Source organism: Rutilus rutilus (genome assembly GCF_951802725.1).
Source record: "Rutilus rutilus genome assembly, chromosome: 3".
NCBI lineage: Eukaryota > Metazoa > Chordata > Actinopteri > Cypriniformes > Leuciscidae > Rutilus > Rutilus rutilus.
In genome coordinates, this window is record NC_140211.1 from 10,921,135 (window position 1) to 10,935,104 (window position 13,970).

Genomic DNA, 13,970 nt, shown 5'->3' on the forward strand with positions numbered 1-13,970 from the left:
TAATAATGTTACAAAGATTTATGTCAACTAAATGCTGTTCTTTTGAACTTTTTCATCAAAGAAAAATGTCCAAAATCATATTAAGCAGCAAACACAAACCCAGAAATGTTTCTTGAGCATCAAATCAGCCTATCAGAATGATTTGTGAAGGATCATGTGACACTGAAGACTGGAGTAATGATGCTGAAAATTCAGCTTTGATCACAGGAATAAATTATATTTTAAATATATTATAATTTTGACTTATTTAAAATTCTATAGTTTTTATTGTATTTTTGATCAAACTAGATGTACCGCATGGCGGTACAAAATATGACCGCCGCTCAGGCCTGCACTGGCTTTCCACAAAAATAAATGACGTGGAGCAATTTGGCTGTATTGCGTGTTTATGTATATACCTAAAAAAAGTAGTAGTATGTGCATGTCTGTCTGTGTGTATGTGTGTGTCTGTGTGTGTGTGTGTGTGTGTGTCTGTGCGTGTATGTATGCGTGCGTACATGTGTGTGTTTGTGTGTGTGTGTCTGTGCATGTGGATTTGTATGTGTGTGTATGGGTGTGTGTCTGTGCGTGTGGATGTCAGTGTGTATGCATGCTTGCGTTTGTTTGTATTCCTGCATGTGTGTGTGTGACAGTTAGGGTTGCCAACTTCAGAAAAGGAAAATGCGGGACAATCGTGGTTATTTATAGGAAAATGAGGGACACTCAAAATATTTGTACTGTATCACACAGTGTACGTCATTTCAGTGTCTGCAGTTAAGTTTGTGTTTAAAAGGTTATCAGACATAAACACATTTGTATTGCTTAACCTATTTATGTATTTAATTCTAAAAATTATTTTAATGTCATACATGAAAAAAAATAACATTACAAACAAACCATAGTTCAAAATAACAGCATTTATCTAAAATAGAAAGCTTTTTTAACATTATACACTAGGCTTACAGTTCAAAAGTTTGGGGTTAGTAAGATTATTTTTTGGGAAAAAAAATAAAGAAAGTAATTGCCTACTTTTATTCAGCAAGGATGCATTACATTAATCAAAAGTGACAGTTAAGATAATGTTACAAAAGCTTTCTATGTACTTTCTAAAAGCTTTAAAACATTAATAATAATCAGAAATGTTTTTTGAGCATATTATTCCCTCAGGTAGATTACATGTTTTCTTGCGTGGCTGGATGTTAGACTCATGAACAATAATCACGTTGTTTGCATTCGCCAAAATTGATTAGCCGAAATCAAAACGTGGACAGTGAAAGGAAATTACCGTTAGCGCGAGACGAGTCCGGCTTGAAGCGGAAGCGACCAGACGGCAGAGGATGTTCGCAAATCAAACAATGATTTGTCTCAAAACAGTGATTAAAAAAAGCTGTGATTGGATGATGACAGGTGTCGGTGATCATTCTCAAGTGTCGTGGTCAGCACTGCTGCTGTTGCTGTTGTATCAGTCAGTGGTTTATCAGCTTGTCAAAAAACGGGACACGGGAGGTCACGCACTGGACAAATAAATTAGGCCCAAAATACGGGACGTCCCGCCTAATTCGGGACAGTTGGCAACCTTAGAGACAGTATCATCCTAAACCAGCAACCCTTCGCTCAACACCACCATCTACAGGCCGATGAGTGTACAGTCAATAAATGTGCACATAAATGAATTTATTTTATACCCCCCCATGGATGAAATTCTACGAAACTTAGCATACCCCCCGAGGATGTCAAGTTAATCATACACATGAAATATGGTGCAGTTCTGAACATCTCAACTGAAGATAGGGCCGATTAAAGCAGAATAATATTGCATTTTCATTTTTTATGGGAGGGGCGCAAATCACAAATGAGTGATTATGGGCTAGGTTGATGTGGGCCCTTAAGACCAACATACCATAAAAATGTCTTCATCCTCAGTGCCACGGTTCAGGTAGTTTGCATTTTTTGGGTTTGGGGGGGCCCAGCGCGGGGGGGGAGTGGCCCCCGGGGACCAAACGAAATTTTTCCGTAAAAGTCTAGTGGGGCTACATGCCCACCAAATTTCATGTTCCCCGGTGTTTCGGTGTCCCTGGTATCGTTGACGAAAAATTCAGTAGATGACAAAAAAAAAAAAAAAAACACTAACTTTTTGTACACATGTACGCAAACAATCCCTATATGACTGCTTTCGCTAGCTACGCTAGCGGCGGTCATAATAAATGCAGCCTTGGTGAGCAGAAGAGACTTCCTTCAAAAACATTGCAAAATCTTATCGAACCCAAACTTTTGAACTTTCTGGCAGTGTATGTGCAGTATATCATGTTGGCTGTGTCATGTCCATTTAGTTTAATCAATTAGATGAGTGACTCAGAAGGGAGAACAGGGTGAAAGCAATTGATCAGTCTCAGAGGGGCTGTTAGGAACAGAAAGAGAGGGAGGGAATGAGAAATGGTGGAGGGAAGAGGGGAGAAGGGCATTCGGACAATTATATTACAGTGGAGAGCTAGAGAAAAGCACAGTCATAAAGGACGCCAGGCCACTTCAATTAAATTAGCTTACACACACACACACACACACACACACACACACACACACACACACACACACACACACACACACACACACACACACACACACACAGAATTCAAAGCATCTTTAAGCTGTGTTTTGCATGATTATTGTATTGTGTTAATGTGTGTGATGTTGAGTTACTATGCGAGGGATAACTAACTTATTTGCATAAAGGTTTGTCAATGCACGACACACAGAGTTCATGCTTGTGTCAGAGCATCTGATCTATCTTTAAGGTAGATAGATAGCGCTCATAGACGTACATTGATCTGAGTCTTTGCATTCAGTTTATCTGCTTCATCAGTTCTTACTCTCTGTGTGTGTGTGTGTGTGTGTGTGTGTGTGTGTGTGTGTGTGTGTGTTTCAGGACTCGTCATCTCTTTGCTCTCAGAGAGGAGGAGTAATGAAGCAGGGCTGGCTCCAGAAGGCCAACATCAACAGCAGTCTGTCTGTCTCTATGAAGGTTCGTGGAATCATCGGCACACCATTTCTAAAAGACATCAGTAGAACTGTAGCAGTCATTGTTGCTTAGCATACTGTACATCTGCTGATCAATATAGTTTGAGGAACCATAGTTGGATAGAACTATCAATTAGAAACGTCAATTACATGCACTGATTTTGATACTCAAACACACACTAACAAAGTGCAGCACTTTTCCCAGAGTAAACTAAATGATATCTAGCAACTTCTTTGCATACAAAAGGATATTTATACAGTTCTGTGCAAAAGTCTTAGGCAGTCACAGGTCGACGTCACTTGCGGGTGAAGAAGGTTCGCTTTTTCACCTGAAATTTGCACAACCATTGATTATCTGTAAAGGATGTGCAATTTCACCACAAGTATACAAAATATATAATACAAGACACAGAAGCCACTTGATGTTAACATGTGTAAACGCGCCGTGTCCTGATTGGCTGATGATCCGATCTGTGATCGCATGTTAATGCCAAGTGAAAACACAGCCTTATTCAGTCCCATTACTCATTAGCCCCGGTTTCACAGACCTGGCTTAAGCCTAGTCCCAGACTAAAATGCATGTTTGAGCTGTTTTATCTGAAAGCAACTTGCACTGATACATCTTAAAATATGTCAGTGCCATTGTTTCGTCTCAAGATGCACACCAGTAATGTTCTTTTTTCTAAGTCATGTTTATAAAAGCTACTTAAATGTCCTAATTGAATTTAGGCCTAATCCTGGCTTAATCTAAACCCTGTCTGTGAAACCCGGTGTGGTGAAGAGATGAGTCCCAGCGAAGTGATGAGTCCCAGCTTAGGACCCCAGTAGTATGCCTGATCTAAAGCTGGTCTCGCGATTCTTAATGTAATCAGTCATACTTTAATTCATGTAATAATCTTTTATTTCTATCCTGATTATTTATATAGTTTAAGTGTAAGAAATTTAATTTTTAGGTATGTTTTGCGACATTGTTAATTGTTATCAAGCAATAAGGCATAATATAATAATAAAGTTTTTTTTTTAATTACAAGCATGTCATGTCATAATTAATTCTTAAACAGAATTTTGCTTGTATCATATATGTCATATCATATATATCGTAGATGGTGAAAAAAAAAACGTTATCTCGAATCATTTCGGATAGCTGTATGCTATGCTACTATCTAAGCTAACACTAAAACACTAAGAACCAGAAATGTTTAATTTTACAATCTTTAGCTTCGGTTATATACTAGTATATGAAACATATAAGTTAAAAGATATTAATGGTCATTATAACATAGTTCAAACAACTTATATAATAAAGGGATATCTGATTTGTATTCAACACTGATGATAAGAAATGTTTACTGAGCAGCAAATCAGCATATCAGAATGTTTTCTGAAGGATCATGTGACACTGAAGACTGGAGTGATGATGCTGAAAATTCAGCTTCGATCACAGGAATAAATTACATTTTAAAATAAAGTAAAATAGTAGATGGAGATGGAGTCTCAATCTACTATATAATATACAATTATTATAATTGTAAGAATATTTAAGAATATTATTGTTTTATTGTATTTTTGATCAAATAAATGCAGCCTTGATAAGAGACTTTTCCTCCACAGGTGTTCAAGAGGAGGTATTTCTACCTGTCTCAACTCCCTGATGGCTCCTACATACTGAATTCATACAAAGACGAGAAAAACTACAAAGAATCAAAAGGCTCCATCTATCTGGACTCCTGTATAGATGTAGTTCCGGTACATGCTCTCAATTTATACGTTTTCTTATAGAAATCCTACAAAGTTTTTAGCATCACAAAACTGTAAAATGTAAATATGTAATTTGTATTTATTTTTTATCCAAAGTGACTTACAAATGAGGCGTACAACAATTGATGAAAATATAAATTAATAAAATTATAAATAAAATTATTATTATTATTGTTAAAAAGTTTATTATAATTACTGATACAATTATAATTATTATCAAAACGATAAGAATCAAACTTATTTTGTCCCACTTATCTTTATACTTCAGAAGGAAATGTCTGAACTTGGTTTGATAGTTTCTCAGGAAGTTTACCGACAGCACGTAGCAGCCCTCAGGGCAGGCTGGGGTGTAATATCAGTAGCATGACGGAGGAATCTTCCTTACTGAACACCCATTACTATTAGAACCACAAACAGCTCTTAATGTCACAACATTAAATTCCTCCACTGACTAACGCAGCACATTTCTAGCAGTGCTCCAAGATGCGGCGCCACTGTTTTGAGCTGAAGATGCAGGATCGTTACAGTCACTATCTGGCGGCCGACAGCGAGGCCGAGATGGAGGAGTGGGTGAGCACACTGAAACAGGCCTTACTGAGCACGATGGAGGACAGGAGGAACGGGTCAGAACCTTCTGAAGGTTCTCTGGGTAAGTAACACACACACACACACTGAAAGCACACACATTAGCATGTGAAGATGCTTAAAGTGTCCCTATTATGCTCGGATATTACCGTTAATGCAGTGTGTTGGAGTTGAAACGGTAGAACCGATGCTATCGTTACTGTTTGTATCACTGTGTATCGAAGTGCTGAGGAAGATCTGGAGCTGTAATTCAGATATGGTAGTGACACGCTCTGTAAGCAGTAGACCAATCACAACAGACTGAGCCATCTGACCAATCAGAGCAGAGTAGACCAATCACAACAGACTGGGCCATCTGACCAATCAGAGCAGAGTAGACCAATCACAACAGCCTGGGCCATCTGACCAATCAGAGCAGAGTAGACCAATCACAACAGCCTGGGCCATCTGACCAATCAGAGCAGAGTAGACTAATCACAACAGACTGGGCCATCTGACCAATCAGAGCAGAGTAGACCAATCACAACAGACTGGCCCATCTGACCAATCAGAGCAGAGTAGACCAATCACAACAGCCTGGGCCATCTGACCAATCAGAGCAGAGTAGACTAATCACAACAGACTGGGCCATCTGACCAATCAGAGCAGAGTAGACCAATCACAACAGACTGGGCCATCTGACCAATCAGAGCAGAGTAGACCAATCACAACAGCCTGGGCCATCTGACCAATCAGAGCAGAGTAGACCAATCACAACAGCCTGGGCCATCTGACCAATCAGAGCAGAGTAGACTAATCACAACAGACTGGGCCATCTGACCAATCAGAGCAGAGTAGACCAATCACAACAGACTGGCCCATCTGACCAATCAGAGCAGAGTAGACCAATCACAACAACCTGGGCCATCTGACCAATCAGAGCAGAGTATACTAATCACAACAGACTGGGCCATCTGACCAATCAGAGCAGAGTAGACCAATCACAACAGACTGGGCCATATGACCAATCAGAGCAGAGTAGACTAATCACAACAGACTGGGCCATCTGACCAATCAGAGCAGAGTAGACCAATCACAACAGACTGGGCCACCTGACCAATCAGAGCAGAGGAAAGGAGGGGTTTAGAGAGACCGAATTTTCAAAATAACCGTTTTCAGACTCTTTGAGAATTGAGGTGATGTGCAATGTATATTATGAGAAAATGTAAGTGTTTTTGACCTTGGATGCATGTAAACCTATTGAAGGAGACCTTTAAAACATTAAAATGTTCTTATTTTGTGTTCCACCATAAAATAATAATAGACAGGTTTGGGAGGGCAAGAGTATAATTTTTTTTTAATGAACTATCCCTGTAAGCTTTTCCATCATGAGACCACCATCATGACCTTAATGATGTAATGAAACTTATTGCATCATCATCATCATCATCAAAGACATGATGTCATTCCCAAAATATCAACAATAAACAGTTTTTAATTGGCTGTTCTCAGAGTTTTCCCCAACCACCCAAACCACTTCCTTCATGAACTAAATACTCAAACTATTCCAACATGACCAAATAACAAGCATTTCGGCAATGTAGGGAAATTCTGGTCTGTGCTACTTCCTGAAGAGCTGCATAGTTCCCATTCAGCTAAATAAAACATTCATTTGTTTTCATTTTGGGGCTTCTAAAAGCCTATTGAACTTGAAGTTTTCTCTGTATTCTCAAATAAGAACCACTGAATAATAATAACAGTACAGTTTCTGCTCTTTTATTATAGGAGACACAATGTTCTCTACTCTGAGTAAATCATTTATGTTGTGATGGCACATTTCTGAAATGTTAGGGAGGCTCTATTCACATAGAGGAGTCGTGAAGGGAATGCTGCTTTAGGCCTGTACAATAAAGACACTGATAAACAACTCCCCGTGCTTCTATGGTATAAACTATAGCCAATGTTCTTTAAGACCTTCCATGAGATGGTCATGAGGAAATTACATTATGCTTTCAATTACATGCATTACATTTGTAACTTCTTCATTTTTTGGAATGACTAATATGCAGAATTCAGATTTCTGGAATTGAAATGAAAGTTATTAAATGATAACCATAACTATTAGCATTAGAATTAAACATAACTATAACAACACAACAAACGCTGGATGTCTTCACGCACTTTCCAGTTCATCTGGTTTTCATTCCTCTGAGTTTAACAGATTGTATGAAACTCCTCTTTTCATGTCCCTATTTGGGAAGCCATTCCTTTTGTTTATTATCAGGCTTGATAATATACAGGACACTTTCCATGAACAGCATACAAAATAGTATACAATATTTTTTTAAAGAAGTCTTTTTTTCTTTGAAAGGAGCTTCAGAAAATGCATTTAAACAGGGTTGCAGATTTAGAGTTAATGTGGACAATATGTTTTTGGTCTTTAAAATAAGTTAATAACTTAAACCATTAATGCAATGAATTGAATATCGATTGAACAGACTATGTTAACATTTCATTTTAATTGCTGGATTTAGGCCAAAATCACCAGGGGAGAGGCAGCTATTTTATGTCCTGTGTTAGATACTAGTTTATACAATAAATCTAATACATGAGATCGAGCTGTACCCTATTCTTGGAAAGTGCCAGTATATGTAAAAATGTTCCTCCTCCTGAATAAACGAGGACATCTGAATCCCCAGAAAGCTCCACCTAGTGTCCTTGATTTGACACGTTTTTCAGTAACGCATGCACACATTACAGTAACTGCTACTGCTTTCTGTTCCAGTGGACTCAGAGCAGTTTAGCAACTTGTTTGACTTTCAAAAATATGTGACAGCTTGATCAGCAAATATGTGATTTTGACTTTTACTGTTTAAAAGAACCAGTCAGTCGTGATTAAAGAGAGTTTTCATTGTTCTGCTTTGGTGTCTAAGATAAGCCCATATTCACCCACTGCGTGATAATATAATCTTTTGTCTGTTATGCATGCGCTTTCAGTAGAATTGATCAGGTTGCCTTTTGATTAACAAACGCATCATCCCAACAGATGACGACAACAGTAGCCTGGGGAAACCAGAAAATGTTGCGGAGAGCTTTGGCCGGAGTCTTCATCCAGAGCTAATGAAGGTACTCTAATTACAATGCTAACTGGAGTGGTTTGAACACTGCTAGGACAGTCACTAGGCCAATTAATTGTCATTCTGTTTTTCGTGTCACTTACTGGCCACTTTATTAGGTACACCTTGCTAGTAGCGGGTTGGACCCACGTTTGCTTTCAGAACTGCCTTATTTCTTCATGGCACAGATTCAACGAGGTGCTGGAAACATTCCTCGGAGATTTTGGTCCATATTGACATGATAGCATCACGCAGTTACTGCAGGTTTATCGGCTGAACATCCGTGATGTGAATCTCCCGTTCACACGAGCAGTTGAGCAGGTGTACCTAAAAAGTGGCCTGCCAGTGTATATAAGTATAATAATAAAATGTTTAATAAAATAGGCCTATATGATTTACCTTAATGCTGTGAATATAATATAATATAATATAATATAATAATGCAGTATGATTAAAGCCATAAGCCTTTTTTTGTATGAAGGAAAACCTTTGACTATTTTTATTTTATTTTTTATATTCTTTGGCAAAATGTGATTTAAACAGCACAATTATTGTGGTTATTTCAAATAATTGCGATTAGATCAAATAACTACGATGAGATAATTGATCAATAATCATGACAGGCTTACTGCCTGCTGCATACTGTGCAGTTTATACTGAATACTGAACAGCTGAAAACCCATCTCTTCCGTGAGCTTCATAAAAAAAAAAAAAAATTAAAAAATTTAAAATAAAACCTTTCCCTTTAAAACCTCACTTATCGGGCTTATGCTACTCTGAATAATGCCTAAACTTCGTATTTTGAGCACTTCTTGCGTTGTTGTTGTTTTTGCCTCTTCATGATGACTCGCTTAATTTAGTCCTAATTTGTAAGTCGCTTTGGATAAAAGCGTCTGCTAAATGACTAAATGTAAATGTAAATGAATACTGTTGTAAAAATGTAACGGTATGCAACAATACACATTTTAAAACAAAGTATGCTTCATTGTTGTCACATGACCTCAACATGTTGTACCATTTAATTCAGTGAGTGGTGTCCAGGTATTAAAATATATATTATTTAGAACTCTTAGTCCAGTTTTGTGTGTAAATGTCTTAATCATGGCAATCCAATAAAAATAAAAATAAATCAAGAAAGAGATAAATCGCAGTTGATTTTGTTTAGTGTTTATTCATCATTCAGTTAATGGAAGGTCAAGTTGAGTTTAATGCGTTGAGCAGAGCACAATGCTTAATATACTTTATGACACAATTGGTGAATTTTGGTTTTATTAATGCATAAGCTTTTACAAATGCAAAGTGTTTTTGTCTTGTTATCTCCAGTATGCCAGAGAAACTGAGCAGCTGAATAAAATGAGCAGGAATGAGGGCCGACAGAAGATCTTCACCCTCGATCCGGAGATGCAGGTTAGTCCATTCTGCACAGTGTTCTGCTATTAGAAAGACAGTCTGAACTTTTAATGAAAATCAATCTAATATATCCTCCTTTTTCTTTTCAGAGATTAGATTTCTCAGGCATCGAGCCTGACGTGAAGCCGTTCGAAGAGCGATTTGGACGAAGGATCATGGTTAGTTGTCATGATTTGACCTTTAGCCTGCAAGGATGCGTCAGTGAGAAGAATGATGGCGTCTCAACTAACGTGAGTAAACTCTCATCTGTACATTTCATCTTTCTTGTCAGTGTCAGATTTTTGTTCTGTTTTGCTATTAGAATTTGTAGTAAATTCTACAGTAATGTTGAGCTCAGTTACATGAGAATGTTTATCATACCTGTATCATTTTCAAAGCCAAAACATTAATATAACCTTTGGCTCAGTTATCCTCATATGACCCTACTCATTTTTTTATTTTTTTATTTATCCATATATGGAGAGTCCTGATATATATTAAACACTGATTTTTATATAATCTGACATCACAATTCAGAAAGGTTTAATCAATTAATCAATTGTATTTTACAGATTTAAATACATACATACATATTATACAAAAATAAAATAAAAGAGTAATATTTATTTTGGGTGAACTATCCACGATACATATTGTTGCATTTTTGTATTTTGCATTTTTCGATTTATTGTGACACAATATATTGTTACACCCCTAGTGTTTAATAAATAAGTGAAATAAGACAGTATTGCTTCCACATGAATGATTTCAGGAAAACTGTATTTTTTATTTATGCAGTGACTGTCTCTAGTGCAGTGACAGGCTCCAATGCTGCCGGAGTCAGTCGGAGAGGCAGGGTCGTTCACAGAGGCAGTGTCGTTCACAGAGGCAGGGTCGTTCACAGAGGCAGTTTCGTTCACAGAGGCAGTGTCGTTCACAGAGGCAGGGTCGTTCACAGAGGCCGGGTCGTTCACAGAGGCCGTGTCGTTCTCAGAGACAGGGTCGTTCACAGAGGCAGTGTCGTTCACAGAGGCAGGGTCGTTCACAGAGGCCGGGTCGTTCACAGAGGCCGTGTCGTTCACAGAGACAGGGTCGTTCACAGAGGCAGTGTCGTTCACAGAGGCAGTGTCGTTCTCAGAGGCAGGGTCGTTCACAGAGGCCGGGTCGTTCACAGAGACAGGGTCGTTCACAGAGGCAGTGTCGTTCACAGAGGCAGTGTCGTTCACAGAGGCAGGGTCGTTCACAGAGGCCGTGTCGTTCACAGAGGCCGGGTCGTTCACAGAGACAGGGTCGTTCACAGAGGCAGTGTCGTTCACAGAGGCAGGGTCGTTCACAGAGGCAGGGTCGTTCACAGAGGCAGTTTCGTTCACAGAGGCAGTGTCGTTCACAGAGACAGGGTCGTTCACAGAGGCAGTGTCGTTCACAGAGACAGGGTCGTTCACAGAGGCAGTGTCGTTCACAGAGGCAGGGTCGTTCACAGAGGCAGTTTCGTTCACAGAGGCAGTGTCGTTCACAGAGGCCGGGTCGTTCACAGAGACAGGGTCGTTCACAGAGGCAGTGTCGTTCACAGAGGCAGTGTCGTTCACAGAGGCAGGGTCGTTCACAGAGGCCGTGTCGTTCACAGAGGCCGGGTCGTTCACAGAGACAGGGTCGTTCACAGAGGCAGTGTCGTTCACAGAGGCAGTGTCGTTCACAGAGGCAGGGTCGTTCACAGAGGCAGGGTCGTTCACAGAGGCAGGGTCGTTCACAGAGGCAGTTTCGTTCACAGAGACAGGGTCGTTCACAGAGGCCGGGTCGTTCACAGAGGCAGGGTCGTTCACAGAGGCCGTGTCGTTCACAGAGGCCGGGTCGTTCACAGAGACAGGGTCGTTCACAGAGGCAGGGTCGTTCACAGAGGCAGGGTCGTTCACAGAGGCAGGGTCGTTCACAGAGGCAGTGTCGTTCACAGAGGCCGGGTCGTTCACAGAGGCAGTGTCGTTCACAGAGGCAGGGTCGTTCACAGAGGCCGGGTCGTTCACAGAGACAGGGTCGTTCACAGAGACAGGGTCGTTCACAGAGGCAGTGTCGTTCACAGAGACAGGGTCGTTCACAGAGGCCGTGTCGTTCACAGAGACAGGGTCGTTCACAGAGACAGGGTCGTTCACAGAGGCAGTGTCGTTCTCAGAGGCAGTGTCGTTCTCAGAGGCCGTGTCGTTCTCAGAGGCAGTGTCGTTCTCAGAGGCCGTGTCGTTCACAGAGGCAGTGTCGTTCACAGAGACAGGGTCGTTCACAGAGGCCGTGTCGTTCACAGAGGCCGTGTCGTTCACAGAGGCAGTGTCGTTCACAGAGACAGGGTCGTTCACAGAGGCAGTGTCGTTCTCAGAGGCAGTGTCGTTCACAGAGGCCGTGTCGTTCACAGAGACAGGGTCGTTCACAGAGGCCGTGTCGTTCACAGAGGCCGTGTCGTTCACAGAGGCCGTGTCGTTCACAGAGGCCGTGTCGTTCACAGAGGCAGTGTCGTTCACAGAGGCCGTGTCGTTCACAGAGGCAGTGTCGTTCACAGAGGCCGTGTCGTTCACAGAGGCAGGGTCGTTCACAGAGGCAGTGTCGTTCACAGAGGCCGTGTCGTTCACAGAGGCAGTGTCGTTCTCAGAGACAGGGTCGTTCACAGAGACAGGGTCGTTCACAGAGGCCGTGTCGTTCACAGAGGCCGTGTCGTTCACAGAGGCCGTGTCGTTCACAGAGACAGGGTCGTTCACAGAGGCAGGGTCGTTCACAGAGGCAGGGTCGTTCACAGAGGCAGGGTCGTTCACAGAGGCAGTGTCGTTCACAGAGGCCGTGTCGTTCACAGAGGCCGTGTCGTTCACAGAGGCAGTGTCGTTCACAGAGGCCGTGTCGTTCACAGAGGCAGTGTCGTTCTCAGAGACAGGGTCGTTCACAGAGACAGGGTCGTTCACAGAGGCCGTGTCGTTCACAGAGGCCGTGTCGTTCACAGAGGCCGTGTCGTTCACAGAGACAGGGTCGTTCACAGAGGCAGGGTCGTTCACAGAGGCAGGGTCGTTCACAGAGGCCGTGTCGTTCACAGAGGCAGTGTCGTTCACAGAGGCAGTGTCGTTCTCAGAGACAGGGTCGTTCACAGAGGCCGTGTCGTTCACAGAGACAGGGTCGTTCTCAGAGACAGGGTCGTTCACAGAGGCAGGGTCGTTCTCAGAGACAGGGTCGTTCACAGAGACAGGGTCGTTCACAGAGGCCGTGTCGTTCACAGAGGCCGTGTCGTTCACAGAGGCCGGGTCGTTCACAGAGGCAGGGTCGTTCACAGAGAAAGGGTCGTTCACAGAGGCAGGGTCGTTCACAGAGGCAGTGTCGTTCACAGAGACAGGGTCGTTCACAGAGGCCGTGTCGTTCACAGAGGCCGTGTCGTTCACAGAGGCCGTGTCGTTCACAGAGGCAGGGTCGTTCACAGAGGCCGTGTCGTTCACAGAGGCAGTGTCGTTCACAGAGGCAGGGTCGTTCACAGAGGCCGTGTCGTTCACAGAGGCAGTGTCGTTCACAGAGACAGGGTCGTTCTCAGAGACAGGGTCGTTCACAGAGGCAGGGTCGTGAACGACACGAGGCAGTGTCGTGAACGACACGAGGCAGTGTCGTGAACGACACGAGGCAGTGTCGTTCTCAGAGACAGGGTCGTTCACAGAGGCCGTGTCGTTCACAGAGACAGGGTCGTTCTCAGAGACAGGGTCGTTCACAGAGGCAGGGTCGTTCACAGAGGCCGTGTCGTTCACAGAGGCCGTGTCGTTCACAGAGACAGGGTCGTTCACAGAGGCCGTGTCGTTCACAGAGGCCGTGTCGTTCACAGAGACAGGGTCGTTCACAGAGGCAGGGTCGTTCACAGAGGCAGGGTCGTTCACAGAGACAGGGTCGTTCACAGAGGCAGGGTCGTTCACAGAGGCAGGGTCGTTCACAGAGGCCGTGTCGTTCACAGAGGCCGTGTCGTTCACAGAGACAGGGTCGTTCACAGAGACAGGGTCGTTCACAGAGGCCGTGTCGTTCACAGAGGCAGTGTCGTTCACAGAGGCAGTGTCGTTCTCAGAGACAGGGTCGTTCACAGAGGCCGTGTCGTTCACAGAGACAGTGTCGTTCACAGAGACAGGGTCGTTCTCAGAGACAGGGTCG

At 42.5% G+C, this 13,970-nt stretch overlaps 1 protein-coding gene across 4 annotated transcripts in view; it reads left to right on the plus strand.

Annotated features, from left to right (window-relative positions):
- The window catches only part of dock11 (dedicator of cytokinesis 11), a 107,746-nt gene that overhangs the window by 13,767 nt on the left and 80,009 nt on the right, over window positions 1-13,970 (plus strand). For 2 of the 4 annotated variants that reach the window (XM_084405978.1, XM_084405980.1), the window contains exons 6-11: window positions 2,903-2,998; window positions 4,606-4,740; window positions 5,224-5,401; window positions 8,363-8,442; window positions 9,756-9,839; window positions 9,932-10,072. In XM_084405978.1, the coding sequence (XP_084262104.1) occupies window positions 2,903-2,998; window positions 4,606-4,740; window positions 5,224-5,401; window positions 8,363-8,442; window positions 9,756-9,839; window positions 9,932-10,072 (714 nt within the window). The remainder of the gene's footprint in view (window positions 1-2,902; window positions 2,999-4,605; window positions 4,741-5,223; window positions 5,402-8,362; window positions 8,443-9,755; window positions 9,840-9,931; window positions 10,073-13,970) is intronic. The other 2 variants (XM_084405979.1, XM_084405981.1) reach the window with 1 other exon arrangement.